Source organism: Tenrec ecaudatus, chromosome 1 (genome assembly GCF_050624435.1).
Source record: "Tenrec ecaudatus isolate mTenEca1 chromosome 1, mTenEca1.hap1, whole genome shotgun sequence".
In the NCBI taxonomy this organism is placed as follows: domain Eukaryota; kingdom Metazoa; phylum Chordata; class Mammalia; order Afrosoricida; family Tenrecidae; genus Tenrec; species Tenrec ecaudatus.
Genome location: NC_134530.1, coordinates 311,830,871 through 311,857,695, shown reverse-complemented (window position 1 = coordinate 311,857,695; position 26,825 = coordinate 311,830,871). Strand labels below are relative to the sequence as shown.

Genomic DNA, 26,825 nt, shown 5'->3' with positions numbered 1-26,825 from the left:
TAAGGATTCTTGTTTCAAGGTCCAGAAACTCTGAATCTGCCACCCTAGTTCTCACACAACAACTCAGCATCTATTGATAACTTCAGGAAGCTGACAACTGTGATTTTAGTATCATTTTATTTGAATTTTAATTCAGCTGATTTTTTTTCCAAAGAAAAAAGAAAACCCAAACTAAACAGAGAGCTGATCTTGTGTCTGAAAAGAACCACAGCAAACAAAATTCTTCCAATGGGTATTATCATACGGAAGCCTTCCCATCAATGAAAGAAGATGCCTAATGGTTTGTCCATCCAAGGTAGCGTAACTAAGAAAGAAATGAGACATGGGGTTAAAACCGTAAGTCCTGTTCTATAATTAGAACCATAGAGGACACCATTATTCCGTACCTTCATAAACGAGTGCGTTTATTTTCTTTTGCCCAGTCCTGAACATCTCCTTTTCCAAATATGAGATAGAAGATCAAGCACAGCGTGTTAATGGCAAACAACAAGAAGAAGACCTTCCTCCATGCAAATTCAGGGTCCTGGGGATAGAAGACTTAAAGTAAATATTACCCTTTCAATTTTTTTTTTGTCTTATGAAATATCGGATGAACAGTTCAGACCACAACATTCACTCTTGGGTTCCGGTGTGTAGAAGAATTGCATTGCCTGAAATTGGTTTGGTGGTTTGTGGGGTGGGGGTGGATTTTTTTTTTAAATGCACTCAGAAGATGCTTAATAAGAGAGATTTGGGAACCGTTGTGATTGTGATTAAATGACAGAATTGGATGTATCCTTATCAAAGTGATACCATTTTCTATTTTGCACGAACCTTGTCTACATAAGCTATGCTAATAATGCTTTCAAACTTCTTGCAATGTTATGGCTTAGTTAAAAAATTGCTGGCTTTAGAGTTAGATCTAAAAAACAATCTGATTTTATCAATGGTCCTCTTAGCAGAAAGACATAGTCTATCAAATTTTCTGTTTAATCATTATGAAATAAGGATGATCATCCATCTTCAAATTGATGTGAAAATTAATCATTAAATGAATTTACGGTATATGAAACACTGATAAGAATGCCTGGATGTTTACATTCATTATGCTTTCTCTTTGTAATGCAAATGAAAATTTTCAAAACGTTACAGAAGACAAGGCAGGTTGCATCTATAAATAGAATCATCATCTCAAGACACTTATCCCAAGGTACTTATTCCAAGGCTCCTTGTTAGTTGCTGCTGTTGTTGTTCCTGAATGAGTCTACATTGAGGTTTTACCAGATTATTGCTCTCTATAGTTCTTCTTTATTATTATTTAAACTTTTTTTTTCCATCCACGTCCCCATCTCTATAATTCTGTGACATGGTCAGTTTTGCACTTCACTACTAACTTACCAATGTCGGTTCAAAGTCACCTAGCAGTACCATGGAAGGAAAGGTGTGAAAATCTACTTCTATTAATATTACATGCAAGAAAATCCCACAGGACAGTTTTACTCTGTACCTTATGGCATCACCACGAGTCATAACTGACTCAACTGAAATGAATAACAATTACAGCAATATATATTTCTTTAGTAGTGTAAGAAGCAGAACACTTCAAGGTCAATTCTGAAGTACAATGCTATCTGCGATAGGTTAATATGTATAGACATGTATAAAGAAGTCTACCTAAAACAACTATTATTCAAAGTGATGCACCAACCATTAAAGCCCATGGATCAGAAATTGAAAAACCTTACCGACTTCTTCCGTCTGAAATTGATCAAACATGTAATCAAATGCATAAACAGTGTTCGGTTATTAGGATGGGGACATTGGAAACAAAGAGGAAAGATCAGGAGCTCAACAATATGGGCTTGGTAATAGAAATGAAGCTGGAGATTGCATGACATAATTTTGCAAGATTAACGACTTTTTCATTGCAAATGTCTTTTTTTTTCCCAACAAAATAAACAGCGACTAACACATGGACATCCCTAGATGGTATGTATATACAGGAGTCATACGCACTATATCTGTAGGAGGAGACAATGGAGAAGTGCAGTATCATCAACTGAAAGAAGGGTAGGGGTTTGCTGGACAGATCATCAATTGCTTCTATACAAATCAGGTTAAAGCTGAAGAAAATTCAAACTAATCCATGAGAACCAAACTCTGACCTGGAGTGTATCCCATCTGAATTTTGAAAACATCTCAAGACAAGCTTTTACTTACTGAGCATTAATGACTCTTGAAGACCCAATGAGTTGTGGAATGACATCAATAATATCCTACATAAGAAAGGTAATTAAAAAGACAGGAAAGAAAGAAAAATCTACAGTGGGTGTCAAAAGAGACTCAGAAAGTTGCCCTTGAATATAGAATAGTTAAAGCAAGTAGAGAAATAAAGCAAGTAGTAGATGAAGTAAAAAAGCTGAATAGTAATCTTCACTCAGCAGTTCAACAAAAACAAAGCAAACATTATAATGAAATGTGTAAATACCAGGAGTTGATAAATCAAAAGATGAAATATGACAGAACAATAACAATTTATAAATTTTCAAGGATTCATGAGGGAGGGGGGCGGGGTTGGAGTGGGGGCAGGAATGAGGAGCTGATATCAAGGGCTCAAACAGAAAGCAAATGTTTTGAGAATGATGATGGCAACCAATGTACAAATGTGATTGACACAATGGATTGTGCTTAGAGTTGATTGTGATTAGAGATGATTGTGATAAGAGTTGTATGAGCCTCCAATAAAATGATTTAATAAAAAATGAAATATGTTCAACAGATCTCAAGCTGAATGAACTGGAGAAAGAAATTCACACTCGAGGTGCAAAATTGAAGGATGCTATGGGAAAATTATGAAAAGATGCAGGAAACATCAAAAGAAGATGGAAGCACTCCACACAATTACTTTACCAAAAAGAACTGGTTGAAAGCCAACCATTTCAAGAGGTGACATATGATTACAAACTGATGGTATTGAAGGAAGAATTCCAAGCCATAATAAAGGCACTCAGGGAAACAAACCTCCCAGGAATTGACAGAATTTCAGCTGACATGTTTGAACAAAGTGATTCAGTACTAGAAGCACTCACAACAAATCTGGAAGAGAGATACGTGGCCAGCTGACTGGAAGAGATCCAAATTTGTGCCCAATTCCAAAGAAAGGTGGCTCAATGAAACGCAGAAAATCCCAAACAATATCATTAATATCACATGCAAATAAATGTTGCTGAAGATCACTCACAAATGGACAACTAGACCAATAGGTAACATCAAGGACCTGCCAGAAATTCAAGTTGCATTCAGAAGGGGCCATGGAATGAAGGATGTCGTTCCTGATGTAAAAGGGAACTTGGCTGAAGAAGAGAATGCCAAAAAGATGTTTTTTGTGGTTTGTTGGCTATATAAAGATGCTTGGTTATATGAATCACAACAAAGTTGCTCAGTATGGGAATTCAAAATGCTTTATTAGGCTCATGTGGAAACTGTACGTAAACCAAGGGACAGTTGTCTGAACAGACCAAGGGAATACTGCGTGGTTAAAAGTCAGGAAGGTAGATGTCAGGGTTGTGTTCTTTCACGATGTTTATTCAGTCTGAATCCTGAGCAGATAATCTGGGGAATTGGATTATGTGAAGAATGTGGCATAAGGTTAAGAGAAAGTTTCATTAACAACCTGCCACACACAGAAGACACAACCTTGTTTGTTCCAACCCAAAAGGACTTGAAGAACTTCCCGATGAAGATCAGAGATGACAACCTTCAGTATGGATTACATCTCAATGCACAGATCAAAATCTACAATGGGACCAATAGGTCACCTCATGATCAATGGAGAAAATATTGAAGTTGACAAGGATTTTATTTTGCTGGGATCGACAATCAGTGCACATGGAAATAGCAGTTAAGAAATCAAATGATGTTTTGCTTTCAGCAAATCTGCTGCATAAGATCTCTCTTTTATTTAACAGTTTCATTGGCATATATGAATATATATCATTCATATATCATACAGTTCGATAGTTCAATCACATCCAGGCGAGTTGTACAATCATCACCACCGTCAGTTTTAGAACATTTTCTACCTGGATTTCTGAAACCCCAAAACATGGAAAAACAAACCAAAAAACTAACAACAATAACAACAAAAAGTGACGAACAACAATGACAAAAAAACCCAGATTAAGCCTCAATCAAAAAGAGAGTAGAGAATATTAAAAATGAGACCTCTTCCTACTGTGGGAGAGCAAGGATAAGCAATGGTATTTTCCGTTGCCTCAGATGCATGTGTAAACTGGACAGTGATGCAGGAAGACCAGAGGCAAAGTGAAGCATCTGAATGGTGGTTTGGGCAAAGGGCATTGAAAGAACCCTGGGCTGACCAAAGAATGGACATATTTGTCTTGGGGGAAGTACAGCCTGATGCTCTTTACTTTTATTTAAACATTTTAAAAATCATTTTGCTGGGCTAGAAGCAACAAAGCCCACATGGAAGAACACACCAGCCTGTGTGATCACGTGGTCCCAAAGGGATCAGTTATCTATATATACCATCATGAATGAAGGGGGAAGTGCAGAGTGGAGACCCAAAGTCCATTTGTCGGCCACTAGAGATCCCCTCACAGAGGGGTTTAGGAGAGGAGATGGGTCAGTCAGGGTGCGATGCAGCACCGATGAAGAACACAGCTTTCCCCCAGATCCTGGATGCTTCCTCCCCCCAACTACCATGATCCGAATTTTCTACCTTGCAGGACTGGATAGGGCAGAGGTTGTACACTGGTGCATATGGGAGCTGGAGGCACAGGGAATCCAGGGTGGATAATACCTTCAGGACAAGGGGTGTGAGGGGCGATACTGGGAGATTAGAGGGTGAGTGGGTTGGAAAGGGGGAACTGATTACAAGGATCCACATGTGACCTCCTCCCTGGGAGACGGACGGCAGAGAAGGGGTGTGGGGTGTGAAGGGAGACTCTGGAAAGGGCAAGATATGACAAAATAACAATCTATAAATTATCAAGGGTTTATGAGGGAGGGGGAAGCGGGGAGGGGGGAAAAAGAGGACCTGATGCAAAGGGCTTAAGTGGACAGCAAATGCTTTGAAAATGATTAGGGCAAAGAATGTACGAATGTGCTTTATACAATTGATGTATGTATATGTATGGATTGTGATAAGAGTTGTATGAGCCCCTAATAAAATGTAAAAAAGCAATCATTTTGTTGGGAGCTCTTACAGATAGCCTAACAATCCATAGTCCAATCACATCGAGCAGACAGATGTTCCTTGGAAGCCAGAGCTTCACCTCGTGTTGTTTAGTCATTTTAGCATGAGAGATCAGTCCCCTCGTACTTGCTGGAGAGCCATCCAAAAAGAGGATGCTCCTCCCTGAGATAGGTTGACTCAGATGCCGCCACAATGGCCTCAAACAGAGTCGTGATCGCAAGGATGCTGATGCATCAGGCAGGGTTTTATTCCATTGTCGTTACGGTCGCTCTGAGTTAGAGCTGACTGGACAGCACCTAATGACAACAATTTGATGTTCATGACAAAGTCAATCACAACATTGCTTCACAATACTGAAAGACATCATTTATAGCATGACAGTTAGAAACAGATTTGGAAGGACACTTTAATCGTCCCCTCATGGCATGACAACTTTACCTGATTGAGAAGAAATCCATTGACGGTGGGTGACAGGATGGCTGCTGTGTGGGCAAATCCCCGTGAGGTTCCCATGAGAAAACTGGAATGTCTGTGGGTGAGAGGAATGTTTCAGACTAGAGGCAGAGACATTTAACCATTTCCTCCACTCCTGCTCCGTGTAAGAATCCACCCTACAACTATGCCAAAAAGGTGTTGCACTGCCTCGATTCAATAAGCTGCACTAAGACTAATAATACCCACAGCCCTATACACCCTCGTACCTTAAAAAAAAGGGGGGGGGGCACAAGTCAAACTGTGGTCCTTGCTAATGATTTATTATTCTCTAAAGTTTGGGGCCTCCAGAAAACAAATTCTTCTTCCTTTTTTAAAATGAGAATAGCAAGTCGAGTCCTACCTTGGAGCAATGTCTAAGACATTAATGTATATTCCAGACTGAGCAAACGTGCTGAGTGCGCAAGCGAGGATCAGAAGCGCTACTGTTGTCACGTAGCTGGAACCGAGGTAAGGCAGGGCAACAATGAACGCGGAACAGGGGAGATTGCCTAGGGAATGACAACACGCAAATTAAATAGTGCGAGGCATTGTTTGGTTCTTTTATGTCTTGAGAGCGAATTCATTAAGCCCCGTTTTTACCTACAAGCGTGACTATTTTCCTCACTGTAACGATCCTGAAATTCTTGGTCAGAAGGAAATCTGCTAGTACGCCGCCTAGAATACTACAGACCCAGGCAAAAAGGAAAGGTAGGGCGGACAGGATCCCATTCTGAAGGAAACAAACAGAACAGACCATGTTAATAGAGGCACTAAGCCCACCACGTTCAGTTGTGAATCACTCCTGATCAGACTATTATCCGAAGGCATGCTTTCCTAGGGAAACCAGCAACTTCTTCAACCATATCTCCAGCAGGCATTCAATCCTGTCATCAATCACACTCAAACGTGAATGCAAAATATTCGGTTACTCTGATGATAAATTTCCCTAGGTGATCATGACAACAGGAGGGTGAACGAAAAGGAAATATACTCACATCCCTGATGTTAACATTGAACACAGAGTTGATGTAAGTTGGTGTGTGTATGAGCAATACAACGACTAACCACTGATGGCCGAAACAGCAAAAATGTATGGACCAAAGAGGTAGCGAGCAAAGCATGGCTTTGATGGGTAGAGGCTGCTTAGAAGAGCTGACCTGAAACAAATGGACTGGTGAGAACACAAGATGCGAGCACCGTTCATATACCCTATCCACCCTGAGAAATCCAAATGTTAAGACAGTGGTATTCCTTAGATGTACCTCTTGGGACAAGGAGGATATGATGTATTCCTTCTCGGAGATGCTTATCCATGGGTGAGAAGAGGGGTCGTCAAAAACCAGACCAATCCACAGAAGGAAGCAGATGCAGCCAACAGCACCTGCGCGCAGAGGGTGAGACGGCACAAGCTGACACATGCCTTCCACGTGAACTTATTTTACTCTGAGACATGTTCTATTATAAACTCAAAAACTCACGGTCACCAAGCCAATTCCGAGTCCCTAAAGGTCCCATAAAACAGAGGACAACTGACTCTCTGGGGTTACAAGTGCTGCAAATCCGCGAGCAGAAAGCCTCATCTGTTTGCCATTGGAGCAGCTGGTGAGTTCGAACTGCTGACCTTGCCCTTAGCAGCCCCATGTGTAACCGTCAACACCACCAGGGCTCTGGGAATAGCTATAGCTCCTAATATCCTTCATATCTTACAATAGAACATCGCATGAATATTTCAGCCTCCTAGCTCCTCTTTCTTTCCATGGCTTGTTTGTAGGTAGCAATCACAAACTCTAGAAATAAGAAAACACTACTTAGCATCTCTGTCTTTTTACTATCATTCATTCTAACCCAGGGTATGCGTATCTCATTGCGGTTTTCACTTGCATTTCTCTAGTAACTGATGGTAAGTACTTCTTATATGCATGCAGTCTCCATAAGTTTGCTTTCCCCATTTTTAATTGGGTTATTTATTTTCTTCTAATTGATTCATAATTCTATTTCATTGTTCTTAACATAGATGTGTTTAGGAAGTATTTCCTCCAGTCTCAACTTGCTTTTCAAAATTATCTGAACAATATCTTTCAAAGAGCGTAAGGTTTTAATTTGGATGGCCTCTGACTTATCAGTTTGTTATTTTATGGATCATGCTTTTTGTATCATATCGAAGAATTCTTTCTCTAGCCCAAGAACAAAAATGTTCTTCTATGTTTTCTTCCAAAAGTGCAATGATTTCAGATTTAGGACTTATTCTGTTTTTAATTATGGTGCACTATTGGGCCAACTTTTTTTTTTTCAGTTTGTTTTTACATACAACTATCCAAATTTAAGCACCATTTACTGACATGACTATTTTCACCACAAAATTGCTTTTATACACCAGTTTTTTAAAAATAGCATTTCTTTATATATGTGAGTCTATTTATGGTACTATTCTGTTGTTCCTTTATGCATTTGCCAATTTTTATACCAACACCACCCTATGTTGGCATCAGTTAATGCTTCAATTTTATAGTTCTTTTTTCAAGTTGTTTGGCCAGTCTGTATCTTAAAATTTTTCACACGAATTTTTAAATCGACAAGTTTGATCCATAAAAAATGACAATTTCTAAATTTTTAAAAAAGCAGAAATGAACACAACACAGTGCTAGGTTAGGATTTTGAATTCCAATGCATTGTCTCTATCTATAAATCAAGTTGGGTAGAAGGACCATTTACAAATCCTGAGTCTTCTAACTGATGAATCATCTCAATACATGTTTCCCTTTTTCTGGGTCTTTAATGTCATCGATGTTTTGGAGTTTTCAGTGTACAGGGGGTTTCTCTGAACCCATTGTGCTGCGTTCTCTAAGTCCACAGAAGCTTCTTTTGGATGTCTCCAATCTCTTCATTTTGCCTTTGTCTCTGGAAAATGTTTGCTTTGCTTTGTATTTTAATCTAGACATACAATTCAAGAGAGTTGGGTTTGTTTTGTTTTTTTCCTTGCAATATTTCAAAGCCTGGTGTCCTCACTGCTTGGTTTCGAATGAGACAGTTGCTGTCATCATCACCTTTGTTCTTCTGTACCTGTCTTCTCTTTTGGGTGTCTGTCATCCTTCTCCTTGTCATGGTTTCCAGTCATTTGATTGTAATGGACCTCGGGGTAGTTGTCTTTATGCTTCTGTTGCTTTGCGATTCAGTGACATTGTTGGCTCTATTTATAGTTTACATGAAATTTGGAAATTTGCCCAGCCGTTGTTTCTTCAAATATTTTATTTTCCCACCCCCCCACTGTGAACTTCTTGACTATTTATGGTTCATTTTCCTATGTCTTTTATACGCTATGATTTCTGTTGCTATGTTCAATAATCTTCTCTTTTGCAATATTGAATCTGCTAGTAGCTCTCTATCTAGTGTACTCTTCAAAGCTAGCATTTCTGCAAGTTCAATTTGGGCCTTAAGAATATTTCCCATGTCTCTACTTCTTATTTTAAATATGTAAAATACCATTATAATAGCTATTTAATGTCCTTGCTTGCTAATTTTAATATTGGTGTCAAGCCTAAATTACTTTTGGCCTTCTCACTTATCTGCTGGCCAGGGACTGTCATTTCCTACCTCTTCCCACATTCCTGATACCCTTTGGGTTTCTCTTGACACCGTGACCCTTGTTAGGTGCTGGTTATTTTCAATAGCATTTACTATGCATTTACTTTGTTCCAGAATACAGTTCATTCACGCAGAAAGAGATTCCCCCTCTGCGACTTCCTTTCATCATTTGCTCAGGGAGTCATGGTAGTGTTCCCGCTAAGGAGGATCTTCCCTCCTAAGCAGAGAGATGTATGAGTATTCAACTAGACTATGAAGAAGAGTGTGGTATCCAAATCAGAGTAACACATAATGACCTGCGAAATATTCATGACACACCTTGCTTGCTGAAAGCGAGGAGGACTTGAAGCACTTGCTAATGAAGACCGAAGACTTCAGTCTGGGTTCTAACTCAATGCATAGGGAAAAGAAAATCCACAGCTAGACCAGTAGACCATCATGATAAATGGAGAAAAGACTGAGGTTGACAAGGCTTTCATCTTGCCTGGATCCACGCTCAGTGCTCATGGAAATAGTAGTTGAGAAATCAAATGACATTTTGCATTGATCAATTCTGCTATAGAAGACCTCTTTAAGGTATTGAAGAGCAACACTATAATTCTGAGGATGAAGGTGTGCCTGACCCAAGCCATGTTCTTTTCAATCGCCTTGTACGGGTGTGAAAGTCGGACCTCGAACAAGGAAGACCGGAGACTAATCGGTGCCTTGAATTATGGTGCTGGCGAAGAATATCGAAAGTAACGTGGATTGCAAAGGAAAATCAAGTCTGTCTTGGAAGCAGTATATCCAGACTGCTCCTTAGAAGCAAGGATAGAAAGGCTTCCTTTCATGTACTTTGGGCACCTCAGTTCCAAGAGAAGGAATTATATTTGGCAGAGAGCAAATAAGAGGAAACCCTTTGACAAGATTAATTGACATAATGAAGGCAACAACAGGCTCAAGGATAACAACAAGTTTACAGATGTCACTGGACCGGGCGGAGTTTTTCCTGTTGGGCATACGGTCCCTGAGAATTGGAAACCACTTGATTGATGACACCCAAGAACAACAAACAAAACAGCCAACAACCCCCTAACCTGTGAGACAATAAATTTCTGATGGTTAAAACCAACCATTTGTGATTACGGCAGCACGGACGAACTACAAAACTGATTTTCTTTCTCATTGTTTAGAACCCATTATCGGTCCTTTGTTTTCTGGTCTGTAAGGTATGAGATCAGACCGTTCACGTGGGCCTTTTAGTCTGTTTGAACACGGGAGGAAGACGATGTTTTCTACTCTTGAAAAGAGTGACTGTCTCAGAAACACACAGGCACCATTCTACCGAGTCCTGTAGGTTGCTAGGAGTCAGAATTGACTCAAGAACAGCGAGAGCTTTGTCTAATGAGTATCCAATGCCAAAGCCACTCCCTATATATTGGTCAGTTGCAACCTATAACTTTTTGATATATCAAGTTTCATTTTTAATTAGTTTTATTTTGAAATTTATCTTGCGTTTTTTTGGACCCAATCAGACATATTCAAGCCACATCACCAGATAGCTTTCTCTTATTGGTTCTAGTTTAATATCATTATGATCAAAGAGCGCACTTTGCATAATTTTCCACGACTTTCAATTGACTCGTTTATTGTCGACCTTTTGCAAAGGGTTAAAAATCCTTGTTGTCAAGTTGAGTCCAACACACACATGTCGTCTGTATGTTGCAGATATCATGTGTATTTTGCAGGCTCTTAGCCATGCTATAGGACAGAGCACAACTGGTCCATACGGGTTTCCATGGCTGTTATTTTTATGGAAGCAGAAGCAGGTAGGTTCAAAGCACTGACCTCCAGCTTAGCAGACAAAGGCTTAACTGCTGTGCCATCGTGGTAGGACTTCGCGGTATTTTTGTTCTGTTGTAGATTAGGTTACTATAGGTCAGACCCAACTCCATAGCCCCTAACAACAACATTGCAGATAAGTTTCAGTTGGGCAAAGTTTGTTTCTAGGGTTGGGTTTTTTATTTTTTAGGTTTTCTAAAATTCCTTTTGATTTTTGTCTTCTTGTTCCATTGATTATTACAATAGAGGGAAAAGAATCTTTATTTCTCCATTGTGTATTATGGGTTTGTCTAGTTTTCTTTGCAGTTCTGTCAGCTTTTGCTTTGTCTTATTTTGAAACTCTGGTTAGGTGCATACACATTATATACCATTGTCCCTTCTTAGTGAATTAACACTTTACCTTTATAAGCCATTTTTTCTCCTGGGTAATGCTCCTTGTTCAGAACTCACCTCTGTCTGATACGCACACATCCTGCCATATTTCCCTTGATGAATGTTTCAGAGTGCATATTTGCTCACTGTTTTATTTTGTATCTGTTCAGGCCTTCCAATTTAAAACAGGATATAGTATGTTGTATGTTTATCCAATCTGAATTCTCTGTCTTTAAATCAGCGTACCAACATAATGTGCATTGAACATAAGTCTTGATAAAGTTGGACTTCGGCCCACTATTTTATTATGTGTTTTGTTTTGTCTCTCCTTATATTAAAATTTTTCTTCACATTGCTATGATTTGGTAAATTCGCTCCCTCACCCCTCCTTCTCTTTGTTTCTTTAATGTCTTCTGTCTCGGGTAGTCAGTGCTTCTAGTAAGCGTAAGTCTTCCTCACGGCCCCTTCATTGGCTGGCCTGCCGTGAGGGAACCCCAAGCAGGGACTATATTTCTTGACTTTTTTCCCCATCTCTCACAAACTGCTGCACAAAATGTGTGATCGCTATGTCAACTATAAGGTGATAGCCTAGCCTTACAACAGGGAGGATAACTTTTGGACTCTAGATGGTGTAGGTGGATGATTCTTAATATGGCCACACATGTTGTTTTCTATGATTTCTCTAGGATTCTTCTTGCTTGACCAGTTTCCTTCCAAAGAAATACATATAGATACTCCAAAGAATCTTTCGGGGTGCTTAAACCTGAAAACTGAGAGTCAGCAGCTTACCAAATATATAAAAGGCAAAAGGCCACCCGAGGATTAGGCTAATGAAGCCGCTCAGGAGGGTGACTATGCAGGATCCCAATGCCAATCCTGCAAAGAGACAAAGAGTAATTATAGGATTCTGCCACCCACCTGGCAGGGCAGACACATGCCAGACAAGGAATTACATTATAGAACAATATATCACAAACCATAAAGAGATGAGTAGATTAGAACAGGTGAACTTGGATTCATGATTCAATTCCTATGATTTCTTCAGAATCGATTTTTTGGCAATTCTAGTAATTTTCAAATGATAGTCATACTTCACTCACTGCTGTTTTAAAATCATTTTATGTTTTTAATGATGTACATCTTGTATGCTTATTATAAAAGTAAATTATGAGGTTACTCTCAAATACCTTCAAATAGTCTGTGTAATATATAGATAGAGCAAGCTTCTTTAAAAACAAACAGAGTTTTAAAAATCCCTCCAGGTTCCTTATCTCCCAAAACCTTAACAGTGACTTAAATGTCTTAAAAGAGGTGGGGGGGGGGGGTTAAAATGGAAAGGGACTTGGAGTCTTCAGTGACAAACAAGTTAATCTCAAACAAACAAGCAAAACATACCTTCCCCATTTCTTTTCCAAGTTAACCATCAGTAACAATTTATTATAATATATCTAAATGCACACCTTCTCTGCATACACATAATTTATAAATACACATTTTTATGAATGTATTGTTTATGTAATGTGTAAATAGAAAGCTAGGCTATGCATTTGATTGTAAATCAGTTAAGAGTTTTAATTTCTGTAGCTTTACACAAGGTTCTCATGTGTGTTAGGGCATGTTCTATTTCTATAACTTTCTTAAACATTTCTAGGCTATTGTGTAACAGTAGCATCAATCTGTCAACTCCTACACATGTGTATGCAAGTCATTATTTCTAAATAAGCAGAATAATCAGGCACCTATTTTTTAAGGCAATACTCATTTTTAATTGAAGAAATAATCTTGTATTTCCAATGCCACTATGTGGTATAGTGTTTACACGTTGGGCTGCTAACCTCAAAGTCAGTAATTCAAAACCGACAGCAACTCCGGGAGAGGTTACATGAGGTTTCTGTCCTGTAAAGACAGCAACTCCGGGAGGGGATAGATGAGGTTTCTGTCCTGTAAAGATTTAGTGTCTCAGAGATCTCTGAGAACAGTTCTACTCTGTCCTAACCCGTGGCCGTGAGATGACCTCATTGACCTGATGGCAGTGAGTTCGGTGTGCCGATTCTAAAGAGCTCAGCCGATGTCATGTAAACATGCTAACTGCCAGTGGACGATTCAAACTCACTAGCCACTCCCCATGAAAGAGGAGGAGCTTTCTGCTCTCAGAACGACGCACAGCCTCAGAAACTCTGTAAACAGTTGCTATGGGCCAGGATAGGCACAATTGCAGTGATCTTGGTTTTGGTATAAAGATTCGACCTAATTATTTCTGAGAACAGAATGAACAGCTGCTTCAAATATATAATTCATTTTTGAGTAACCGAGTACCAGAACTAGACTATGAGCATTTAAAATTTTAATTTTGATGGTTACATTGATGTGTAACTCACGTGTCATACAATTCAATGGTTTAAACATATTAAAAAGGGTTGTGGAATCATCACCACAGTCAGTTTCAGAATACTTTTTTCTATCTTGTGCTTGTTATTAGTAGCACCCCGTTTTCTCCCCAGTTCCCTGTCATAACCATAAGAAGCCAGTAATCCAGTGACTGTCTCTGAAGGCTTACCTGTCCTGGACTTCACAGTCAGAAACCACACACACACATGCGCACACAAAAACTATAACAGAGTTAAAGAGAAAAAAAACCTCAATTTTTAAAAGAGCAGAAAATAATAAAAAACACTTTTATTAGGGGCTCTTGCATATCGTATCACAATCCATACATTCATCCAGCATGTCAAGCACATTTGCACATATGCTGCCACCATCATTTTCAAAGCATTTTCTTTCTACTTGGGCCCTTGCTAATATCTCCTCGTGTTTCCCCCTCCCTCCCCTCTACCCTCCCCATGAACCCTTGATAAATTATAATTATTTTCATATTTTATATCATCCTCTGTCACCCTTCACTCACTTTTCTGTTGTTTGTCTCCCTTGGAGGGGGTTATATGTTGATCCTTGTGATTGATGTTCCCCTTTCTCCCCCTACCTTCCCCTTATCAGCCTGGTATCTCTATTCTCATTGTTGGCCCTCAGGGGTTTATCTTTCCTAGATTCCCTGTGCTTCGCCTCTTATGTGTAGCAGTGTGCATGTTCTGGTCTAATCCGATTTGTAAGGGAGAATTGAGGTCATGATAGTCGGGGAAAGGAAACATTAAGGAACTAGAGGAAAGTTGTGTTTCATCGGTACTATACTGGCTCATCTCTTACTTGTGACCCTTCTATGAAGGGATGTCCAATTGTCTACAGATGGGCTTTGGGTCTCCATGCCCACCCCACCCCCAATTCATATTGGGTACGAGTTCATACTCAATTTTTTATGCAGTATTTTGCAATGCACCCATTTTAAGTATGACTACAGAGTATATTCTATGGGTCTCTTCAGTAATGGCCCCTATATTTACATTTTTTGCTTAGGAGGACTTTTTCTAAGCCCCACAAATGCCCTATATTTATGTTTATCTTGTCTTTTGGCCATACTCTTTATTTTTAAATATTACATGTATTATCTCTTTAAGAACTAGTATCTAGATTTCTAGGAGTTCTGATGATACAGTGGTTTTGAGTGCTCAGCTGCAAACTGAGAGGTCAGCAGTTCAAACCTCCCAGCCACTCCATGGGAGAAAGAGGCGGCAGTCTGCTTCTGTAAAAGATTTGGTCTTAGAAACCCCACAGGGCAGTTTACTCTGTCCTATAGTGTCACTGTGAGTCAGAATCAACTTGACAGCAAGCAGTGAGTTTGGCTGCTTTATATTCACATTTTCATCAGAGGAAATGGAGACAGAGAACAGTTCAATTATTTGTTCCAGGTCACATAGTTAATAGCAGATGAGGCATCATATGAAATGAGTTCCCAAACAGGTCCTCCTCCATTGATTGATTTCCCCCTAATAATGTGTTCAAAGCAAGTGAATCAGACAATATTCTCCTGTGATCCACAGGGCTTCCTTGCATAACAGCCAGATCCTAGTGTCTTGGTCTTAAAACTATGCTGACAGCTACCGTGAGTGATTCTGCTGGTATTGTGAATACTGATGGCATAGCTTCTGGTACCACAACAGCATGCCAGTCACACAGTTTGACACACTAGCAAATGAGTAGTGGATGTATACAAGAGCACATATGTATATATGAACACACACACACACACATACACGAGTGGATAGGGTTCAAGTTCATACCTGCTTGGGTTTATCCTACACAAACCATGTTTAAGCTTGTCGATTTGATCAATGGGAGATTATATACACGTTCTATCCAGAGCACATTTGTCTTAATCTTGTGGAAACCAAACCAAACTCACTGCTCTCGAGGCAACACTGTCTCATAGAGACCTGACAGGACTGGGTATAACTGTCCTGTGAGTTTCCAAGACTGTAACTGTCTACGGGAGTAGAAAGCACCGTCTTTCTCCCTTGGAGAAACTGGTAGTTTTGAACTGCTTACTTTGTAGCTTGCAGCCCAAAGCGTAACCACTACACTACCACAGCGAGGGTTTCTTAAATTAAAATAAAATAAAAAGCGATAGGGGCTAAACAATACAGTGGTTTCCAAGGGGACCTACTGGACCCGACCAGTTAAATTCAAGTAGAAAAGTCAGCCTCAGAGGTTATTCTGACTTATTGTTGGGCTTTCACAAGGGTAATCTTGATAGATTTTTTTAAAGGACACAGGATTATCATGGGGGCTTATTATGAAGAAAATGGAAAACTGCATTCATGAAAAAAGGCCAGGAAAGTTGCCCGAAGGAATTTTTTTCATCATGACAATGTATTTGCACCTTCTTTGACATCATGACATCATGACAATGTATTTGCACTTTCTTTGAGGGTAGCAAAGTAGTGCTTTGAGAATTTCATTGGGAAACCTTACCCAATCTACCCGACAACTCTGATATTGCCCCTTCACTCTTCTTTTCACTCCCCACACTCAAAGAACATTTAAAACGGAGCACAATTTAAGACCCTCATGCATTCCCCAAAATATCTTTTAGACATGGTGTAAATCAAAGAGGGTAGATTTTTTTTTTAAGGGAAGGGTTTAGAGAGATGGAAAATTACTTCCAGAAATGTAGGCATAGGGGGAGGATATGCTGAGAAACAACTGCTTGAGAATTTGATTTTGTGTTTAATGAACATTTCCATTATTTTGTAGCAATATGTTTTTTATGTAGTCTCAAAAAACTATCTAAATATATGTATATGGTTTATAACGTGTACATACATCTAAGGAGTTCTGGTGGTACTACTAGTATAAGTGTCACGCTGCTAGCTACAAGGTTGGCAGTTCAAACCCCCGAACCACTTAGTGGGAGAAGAATGAGGCCTTCCATTCCCTAACAAGTTACAGCCTCAGAAACTCTAAGTTCACCAGGAGTCGGAATTGACTTGATGGTAGTGGGACTGAAGGAGGGGTCTTTGCTTTGTATGGACAGGTAAAGTACAGGTTGCCTGGTCTTTACTATTTTGAGCGTTACTAAAATTAGGTCAGGAGATTGTTATGTATGTTTGCTGTACCATGGAAGATATTTAATTCTATGACACAGTACCAACTGCCAACACGTTCGTTTCAGTTCCTGGGAGCCCTCTGGGAATCACTCAACACCATAGACATGGAAGGGTTTTGAGACTGACGATTTGGAGGTGCTTGAAATTTCTCTAGAGACAGAGAGACTTGGCCTATGCTGCTGGTTCACTTCCTACCTAATAAAAAGTGAGAAGAAAAAGAGTTGCCACTTACTATAAGGTACTGTATCATTCCATGTCTTTTAAAGATTCTTTAATGAGTTCCATTATCTCTCAATTAAGGTGTTCAGCTCACTAATTTGAGAATTACCTCTGTGCATTCAGGCAAGCAAATGATTTGCTTTAATTAAAAATGCTGGCAATCATATTTTAATTTGTAACAACTCATATTCGTCTGTTGTTCTAATGAACACTATCTACAAATATTCCCTGAGATCACTCTGCTGTGGCTTACGGAATTATTTGTAGTTTTCGGATTCCATTGTTAATATATTTTTCATTTGGGTTAGTTCCTGTATTTCATGAAGTTGGAATCTCTCGTGCCTTGGTTTCCCTCAGTTGTTTGATATTTGGGGAAAACCTATCCTTATTTATAGGACAACTGACACAAATGCTTAAGTTCTTGGTGATTTGAACTCACCTTGGCCGGGTGGCCCTGTGGGTTAACCACAAGGTATGTGGTTCAAATCAACCATCCTCTCTTTGGGAGGAAGATGAGTCTTCCCGCACACCTAAAGACTTACAGTCTTTAAAACCTTACATATGTGTTGAAATGGAAGCGACATCAATAGTTGGAATTTTTGAGGGGGTGCGGTATAGTTGTGATCCTTTTGAGGAAGAGGGGGTATATAGTCTCTGTAGGAGTCCTGGCGGTGTACTGGTTACATGCTGGGCTACAGTCTGCTTGGTGGGCAGTTCAAAACCACCAGCAATTCCAGGGAGAGAGCCTGGGCTTTCTACTCCTGTGAACAGTTACAGTCTTGGAAGGCCACAAGGGTTTGCTATGAGTCAGCATTGACTGGATGGCAGATAGGAAACACACCGTGGGGGGGGGTTGCTATGAGTCAGCACTGACTCCATGGCAGTGAGGAAACTCATTAGGGGTGCTGTGAGTCAGCATTGACTCAATGGCAGTGAGGAAAACTAGAGGGGTTGCTATGAGTTGATGGCTATGAGTTACTTGGTCTCTGTAGAAAGAAGACCTCAAAATCTACTTCTTTTTTATTATTTTAATAAATTATTTTATTGGGGGCTCTTATAGTTCTTTTAACAATCCATACATCCCTGGTTGGGCTTGATCAGGGGCAATGTAACTGAGAGGAATTGCTGAAGCCTGAATGAAGGCAGAACATGATGGTGGGACAAAAGGAAAGTAAAAGGAAATAGAGCAAAGAACGAGGAGGCAAAGGGCATTTATAGAGGTCTAAATACAGGCATGTGCATATGTAAATATATTTATATATAGCAATAGGGAAACAAATCTATGTTCATATATTTACATGTTAAGTATCAAGGTAGCAGACGAAAAATGGGCCTCTACTCAAGTACTCCCTCAACTCAAGAACACTGTTCAAATAACCCAGCATTCTGTGATGCTCACTTTCCCAACACAATTGTTCAAGATAAAATGGGGTGCATAAACAAATGTGGTGAAAAAAGCTGATGGTGTCCGGCTATCAAAAGATATAGCGTCTGGGGTCTAAAGGCTTGAAGATAAACAAGCGGGCATCTAGCTGAGAAACAACAAAGCCCACATGGAGGAAGCAGACCAGCCTGTGTGATCATGAGGTGTCAATGGGATCAGGTATCAGGCATCAAAGACCCAGAACAAAAAAATCATATCAATGTGAATGAGGGGGGATGCAGATTGGAGACCCAAAGCCCATCTGTAGACCATTGGACATCCCCTTAGAGAAAGGCTACAAGGATGGGATGTGACAAGCCAGTCAGGGTGCAGTATAGCACCAATGAAACATACAACTTTCCTCTAGTTCTTTAATGTTTTCTCCCCTCACCCACTATCATGACCCCAAATCTACCTTACAAATCTGGCTAGACCAGAGCATGTACATGGGTACAGAAAGGAGCTGGAAACACAGGGTCTCCAGGACATATAAACCCCTCATACCAATAATGAGAGTAGTGATACCAGAAGGATAAAGGAAAGGTGGGGGTAGGAAGGGGGAACCGATCACAATGCTCTACATATAAACCCCTCCTAGGGGGACAGACAACATAAAAGTGGGTAAAGGGAGACATTGGTCAGTGTAAGACATGCATTTTTGTAATATAAATTGTCAGTGGTTTCTGAGGAAGGGAGAACATGGGAGGGGAAAATGAGCTGCTACCAAGGGCTCAAGTAGAAAGAAAATGTTTTGAAAATGATGATGGCAATATATGTAAAAATGTGCCTGATACAATAGATGTATTATGAATTGTGACAAAAACTGTAAGAGCCCCCAGGAAAATGATTTAAAAAAAGAATATTGCTTAAATTTTTTTACAAAAGGAAGAAATCCCTACGAAGTAGTTCTCCTTTGTAACACGTCAGGTTGCCATGAGTCAGGGGGTTACTCCAGGACAACTAATGCAATAACATCCTTATTTATATTTGAAAACCTTCCTTGATCAGATATAGTAATTAAGGTGATTTTCCTTAGACCAACAGTTACTTCCCTTTCCCTATTACTGACTATAAGCTCTGATTATAAAACTTAATCACGCAGTGCTTGTAAGGAGCGTTAAAGGGGCACGCAGGCTGGCAGCCTGCGTTTATCGCTTGTTTACTGGATTTGCCTAGTTTCTTGCCTTCTTGGTACCTGCCAGTTACCTGTAGAGTTACCTTTTTCCTTCCCCAGCACCCACTCTGGCAATCTCCTTTTGAATATCCACTCTTTTCACATCTCCTTCATCCCCACTGCAACTCAGGCTTCTTCCTTCAGAATCCTCATTCCAGTGGTCTGTGTATGCAGATTGTTTTCTAAAAGTAGTTCTCAGGGTCACTGAACTGTAGTCTAAAGAAGACTAAGTTGACCATGATCCAAATTCTACCTTGCAGGGCTGGATAGGGCAGAGGTTGTACACTGGTACATATGAGGACTGGAGGCACAGGGAATCCAGGGTGGACGATACCTTCAGGACCAAGGGTGTGAGGGGCGATGCTGGGAGAGCGTAGGGTGAGTGGGTTGGAAAGGGGGAACTGATTACAGGGATCCACTTGTGATCTCCTCCCTGGGAGAGGGACGACAGAGAAGGGGTGGGGAAGGGAGACTCCGGATAGAGCAAGATATGACAAAATAATGATGTATAAATTACAAAGGGCACATGAGGGAGGGGGGAGCGGGGAGGGAGGGGAAAAAAAGAGCACCTGATGCAAAGGGCTTAAGTGGAGAGCAAATGCTTTGAGAATGATTGGGGCGGGGAATGTATGGATGTGCTTTATACAATTGATGTATGTATATGTATGGATTGTGATAAGAGTTGTATGAGTCCCTAATAAAATGTAAAAAAAAGAAAAGGGAAAAGAAAGAAAGAAAAGAAAATGATTAGGGCAAAGAATGTACAGAGGTGCTTTATACAATGGATGTATGTATATGTATGGACTGTGATAAGAGTTGTATGAGCCCCTAATAAAACGTTTAAAAAAAAAAAAAAGAAGACTAAGTTGAATCTATACCTTTTACCAAATAGCATTATACACTAGAGCATATGAGAAATTTTAAAGTGATTTGACTATGGATGTGTATGATTTATGAATACTATATCAAGAAAACTACTAAAATAAAAGAAACCAAACTTGACCGATGGTTGCCATGGGTTAAGAAGGAAGAATTGTTGATTAGGGGGCATAGAGTTTATGTTAATGGTAGTGGAATCGTTTGGAAAAGGATATTAATATTGGCTGTAAAACACAAAGAGTACAACCAATGGCAGTAAATTATACATATAGAAGTTGCTGAATTGGAGAATGTTTTGTTGTGTATATTTTGCCACAATTTTAAAAATTACATGAATAACTGTGAATACAAGGAAGAAGGAAAAATTCTAGAATTGATTGTGGTGATCATTGTACAACTCTTCTGGATATGATTGAACGTTTAAATTGTATGATACAGGGATGAAGTACCAATAAAATGGTTTAAAAATTTTAAGTACAAAATGCAAAACCATATTCAAACCAAACTCATGGGCATTGAGTTGACTCCAACTCCTAGTGATCCAAGCATAAACATGGGTGGATATTCTTACAGCCTTTCCACTAATAACTCAAATCCCAGAAGACACACAGGAAAGAATGATCCATTGGCTTATAGAAAGATACATGTTTGGTGAAGTCATTCTTTCTAAGGATATGTTTATTGGTATGTCCTTTGTGCATCCTAGAATTTAATTGTTCAGTCATATGAAGAAGGGATGCGCAGTCATCACCACAATCAATTTTAGACCATGTTCTCTTCTTGTTCTCATGTCATCAATTCCCCGTTTCCCCCCTCCTCCCTTGCCGTCCCCCTCTTTACATATTAATCCAGTCACTGTTGCTCTAGATTTATATTGTATATAAAAATATATTGTTTATATGTCTTTACCTGATAGAGCAATGCTGAAAAGTCTGCTTCGTTCATGTGGGGGACTCCATTTTCCCCATAGTGCAAACTGACCCCCAAATCCTGCTCCCTATGATTGAAAAAAAAAAAAAGTTATCATTTGTGTTCTGTCAGTCCATGAAGAAATTTCCAGTTCAGAATTACAAAAGGTTTGGTTACCTGGCACACGCCCTGGGCTATTCGAATTACAATGAGATAAACAAGTCCAAGGTCAGCAGCCAGCGGGGTACAAAGAATGAAAAGTGAAGATCCAAACAAAGCAATGGCAACCACTTTCTTTGTTCCTACTTTTCCTGCCAAGTAACCACTGGCAGGCAGAGTCAACAATATGCCATAGTTGACCGAACCAAAAATAATACCCTGAGTCTGAGGGTTCCAGTCATACACAGGGGCCTGAAAGAAACGGACAACGCTGTAGTAAGCCACTCACCACAAGGTTCTTGCTTCATTTCAAAACCCCATTTAGGTCTGGCACTTGCTTCGAAACCAGTATTTTCTCAATCAAAGGCTTTAACATCTAAACACTGGGAAACTAAATATCCAAACAAACCTAACCTGCTATGTGGGTGAAATGCCCATTTGAATTTTGCATGGCTTACCTCTGCAGGAAGACTCTTCGGAGCTTGACTGGGCCCGTCAAGTGAGTTCGCAGGCAGCCCGTCAGTGGAGACATTGACCTGAGCTTGATGGTCCGTGCTGTTGACCATGGCTACCATCGTGATGTTCATGATAACATTTTGGGCCATCAATATGAAGTTGCACATATGAACACTGAAGGCCAATCCGTAGCGAACAGAACACAGACCTTGAACTGGAAATATTACAGTGTTAGTTACATTGGCGTTTCCTGATGAACGCAGCACTTGTTTTTGGTTTTTATACCTAAGTAATGCTATGGAAAGCTCATGCAGAGCACCACTTGACGACTGAAATAGCACTTCTACTTTTGAAAGGAAGATAGCAAAGGAGGAGACCACTGACTGATCCATAAAGCCCTTTGTATCCCTGCTCCATCGACTCGGACTTGGCTAGGGGACGCTCTGTCCTTCCTATGATTGTGCCTCTCCCAGTCTTCGTCCCAGGCCACTGGGTCCGACAGATGATCAAATTGCTCCTAAATAAGGAAATGCCTGTGTCTGTATGTGTGCACACAAACATATCCAAAGTACATTAAAAAGAAATACATATGCATATATGTGTATATGCCGTTTGCTGCTGTTGTGTTAGCTGTGGCCAAGTCAATTCATTCTGCCTCAGAACCACCCTCTTGAACAGAGAACAGCCCCATCAGGCTCCCTATGCTATTATCCTCATGGGGTCCTGATCACAGGTCCTTCTCCCATGGAGCTGCTGAATGGCTTCTAATTGCCAACCTTTTGCTGTCCAGCTGAATGATTTACCTCGCACCACCTGTATGCTTTCATATTTTAGATGTGTGATTTGTATGTAATTACATGTATACACATGTGGATATATGCTTATGTGTGGATATGCATGCGTTTATGTGCATACATATCAGCTTTTAATCAAAAGGTCAGGAGTTCAAACTCACCAACTGTTTCATGAGAAAACGATGCGGCGGTCTTCTACTTTAAACATAATCGTAGAAGTCCTTTGGGACAATTCTACTCTCTCCCATAGGCTCCCTTGAGTGAAAATTGACCAGAATACAGTGGATTGGGGATATACGTATGTCTCTATTTAATATAACAACACATTGCCAACATACATAGGTTCTGTGTTATACTTAATATCATTTTAGGGTAGGTACAAAAGTACTGCTACTAAGGTTCCAGGTTAAACATACATTGATTTATTCCAAACAAAACATCTTCGAACATGTCTCTGTGCTCAGTGGATGGCTGTAGAGAATCTCTTTCAGCAATATGCTTGCCTTCGTCTCATTAAAGTGCTCTCAAACAAAAGTCAAATCAAAGTGATCACTTCTGAGGGGATCTACTAACTAATTAACACACTGTTATGAAGTCCATTCTCACTCATAGTGGCCGCATAGGGCCGAGTCGACCTGCTCCTGTGGGTTTCTGAGGCTGTCAATCCTTACAATTACATGTCTTTCTCCTACTGAACAGCTAGTGGGTTTGAACCGCTGACCTTGTAGTTAGCAGCCACACGTGTAACATGCTACACCATCGGGACTCTTAAGAGGGCATCTAGGAGGCCTGCTAAACTAACGCCAGAGAGATCGGTCAGCTCAGAAGGTTATAGGGACGGTTTGGGAGGATTCCAGAGGAGTGACAGATTTTCTCAAAGGACACAGGCCAACCAAAGGGGCTTAGAAAGAAGCCTAAAGAAATGGAAAGCTGTTGGTAAGAAGAAAGACAGGAAAGTTGTACTGAGGATTTTATTTTTCCCCTTGCCCTAACAGGAGAACGGCCCTGCTCATTCTTTGAGGGTAGCTAGGATTTCCTCCAAGGGTTTGATTGGGAAACTTTCCTCCACCTACCCGACAGCCCTGATCTTGCTCTTCATGCTTCCTTTTGCTCCCCAGACTCAAAGCACATTTTAAAGGAGCACATTTGTGTCCTTCAAGGATGTCCAGACTGCCACTGGGTTCCATGTGAATAAGCGAGCACAGACTTGCTCAGAGAAGGGCTGGAGGGATGGAAAACACCCCTGCAGAAGGGTCTAGATGCAGCTGGAAGAGATGCCAGGAAAGAATCGCTTCACACTTTGATATTTGTGTTTTATAAGGATGAGGGTGTTAGTTTATTGTACCAACTTGGCTGATAAACACAGGTGGGATTAATTGAAGGGGGGAGAGGTCAATTGCTCGGTGAGCCTCTCCTTTCTAGTTCTCAGGTCTCTTGCTTTCTGATGGTCAGACCAGGGTATAGCTGCCTTAGCAGTTTCCTTGCTTCAGCTGGCAAGGCTTCACTTCTGCCAGACGTCCCTGAGGAGAAGCCACATGGACCTACCCTGATGCAGCCCTGGGTGCTGGAGCACCCGTGTGGAGACCCCTGCCAGCGCTGAGATGCATATACTCACTGATTCGGCTTTCCTTCTGCAGTCGGTGGCATTGTGTGTGTTTTGAGATGGAGGAGGACTTTGTGGATTGGTGTTGGACATATGGGTTTATGTTGGACTTGTGGGCTTGGGCAGCACTGGGTTGGGATGCTTTCTTGATGTGCACTTACCCTCTCTATAGAATTCTCTCTTATACATGAGTTTCTGTGGATTTGTTTCTCTAAAGCACCCAGACTAACACAAAAGGTTTCCATGATTGTGTACCATTAATTTAAACTTTGGTGTGGCTGCTCATTGGTGTAAAGGATTATTCCACTCATGTGTCTTCAGCCATTGGGAACAAGCTTTCATTTCAGTTTTGAATCAAGCTCCTAGAAATAGTTTTGTGTTTAGTGGAATTCACACCCCCAAACTACAAAAAAAGGCACTATCTAGAACAGTGGAAAGAGAACCAAACATAGCATTCAAATAATCTGTATGGGTACTTATAGGGAAGGTGACTAACACCGCTTTCTCCTTTAGCCAGATCCTAGCTGTCTTGTTTACAGACAGCGTGTAATGTGTGGGGAAATAAACCTTTGTGACTGAAATGAAAGAACCACATTGTTTAGACACTAAAACTCAAGGGAAGTCAGCGGTGAATTGTTCAAGCCTTACAAAACCTCCGTAGGTAGGTTGGCTCTCAGGGGAACCAAAGACAGCCTGGCCAAATGCAGCTACCAATCAAATTGGACGAGCAAATAAGAAATGTGAGGCAGGAAATCAGAGTGACTTCATCTCAAATTTCTTTGGGGGGTAGGGGGGCTTTAGCCAGGGCACCTCTTTGGGACTTTCCACGCCCTTCACTTTTTTCCCAATAGCAAGAAAGGGGACGTATCCACTAGCAAGAAATGGTAACTGGCCGATAAGGAGCCTTGCTAAGGAGTTCACATTCCAGAGGGAGCCATGATATGAAAAAACCAAAAGAGCAAATGACATCATGGATCGGACAGTGATAAATATCATGAAGCAAACAGCAGGAAAGGTAAAATTGTCATAGCCTTCACGTCAGCTTCCCGCTTGGAATGTATTCTCCATCTAACAGGAGTGTTACCATTACACTCAAATTAGCTCACTCCTCTGTCTGCTCAAAAGCCTCCCTGTGGCTCCGTTTTTGTTCAGATTAAAAACTGCAATGCCTATAATGGCTTATGGAAATGAAATAGTTTTATCCTTTGCCTCCAAAATTTAACCTTTGGCAAATAAGCCCTAAGGAAATAATTCCCAGTACAGGCATGTATCATGTTAAAGGATGGTCATTTATCTTATTTCTAATAAGTGACAAAACAAAAGTATCCAACCACAAAGGGAATTTCCAGGTATTAGGGGTGATATAATGATAATACATATCCTTTAAGAAAAGTGGTTGTATTATAGAACAGTATGGAAAAGCACGTGTGACCAGGTTAAAAATACATATAGAAAAAAGCCACAATATGGAATGTAGAATTATAGAAAATACACAAAGGAACATGAAAGAGAATCAGTAAAATCATAGTGGTTGGATAGGCTAGTGAATGATGGAAATTTTAATTTTTATAGTGTCTATAATTAGCTTTTCTTAGATTGATTAACCAATAATTATGGTTACAATATTTCATGCAATAACAAACAATACACACATGATACTACATGTAGACAATTTGAGAGACATTATCAGGACTATGTGTCGATGATGCACTTTGATGACACTCTGAGGTAAGTGTTGAGCTATTCACTGTAAAGTTGGAGGTTCAAACCCACCAGCTACTTCTCAGGAGAAGGAGAAGGCTATCCTGCTCCCACAAAAAAAGTTAGAGCCTCAGAAATCCGATGGGTATAGGGTTGCTATGAGTCGGAATCAACTTGGTAGCAATGGCTATCTAAGTATATATGGACAAAGATGAGAAGTTAACCAGAAAGAAACACATGACTTTTTTTAAAAAAAAAAAAGAATACTGGTATTAGTTTCCTTTACCTATTTTTTAAAGTAATAAAAAATATTTTAAAAATAATTCAACAAATTAAAAAATAATTTTTTAAATAATTCAACAACTTAAAAGATAGAAGTTCATTTATTTGTATTAGAACATTGCACATAATGAATCCACCTTAAAGTCCTAAATACAAGTAGCCAAGGTTGGCTTTACCTTTCCTGGAAATGAGCTTCTCATCCAATTGCATGTCTTGAGAGTGAATCGACTCCCCTTCTGTGGGGCTCAGTTTTGTTCTGGTGTCCATCTCTGGTTCTCCTTT

The 26,825-nt window shown here is 40.1% G+C and overlaps 1 protein-coding gene across 2 annotated transcripts; it reads right to left on the bottom strand.

The window, feature by feature from the left end:
• Positions 1 to 388: 388 nt before the first annotated feature.
• Positions 389 to 26,810, bottom strand: SLC17A3 (solute carrier family 17 member 3). 2 transcript variants are annotated; one of them, XM_075540731.1, is made up of 11 exons: positions 26,720 to 26,810; positions 22,166 to 22,377; positions 21,726 to 21,959; positions 21,549 to 21,636; positions 12,236 to 12,322; positions 6,934 to 7,052; positions 6,667 to 6,828; positions 6,272 to 6,401; positions 6,033 to 6,180; positions 5,636 to 5,726; positions 389 to 523 (listed from the first exon to the last, which is right to left on the bottom strand). In XM_075540731.1, exons 1-11 carry the CDS (start codon positions 26,808 to 26,810, stop codon positions 389 to 391), a joined length of 1,497 nt encoding a protein of 498 aa, XP_075396846.1. The 2 variants fall into 2 exon arrangements, with proteins under 2 accessions (XP_075396846.1, XP_075396847.1); XM_075540732.1 differs by lacking the exon at positions 21,726 to 21,959.
• Between the last annotated feature and the right edge of the window lie 15 nt (positions 26,811 to 26,825).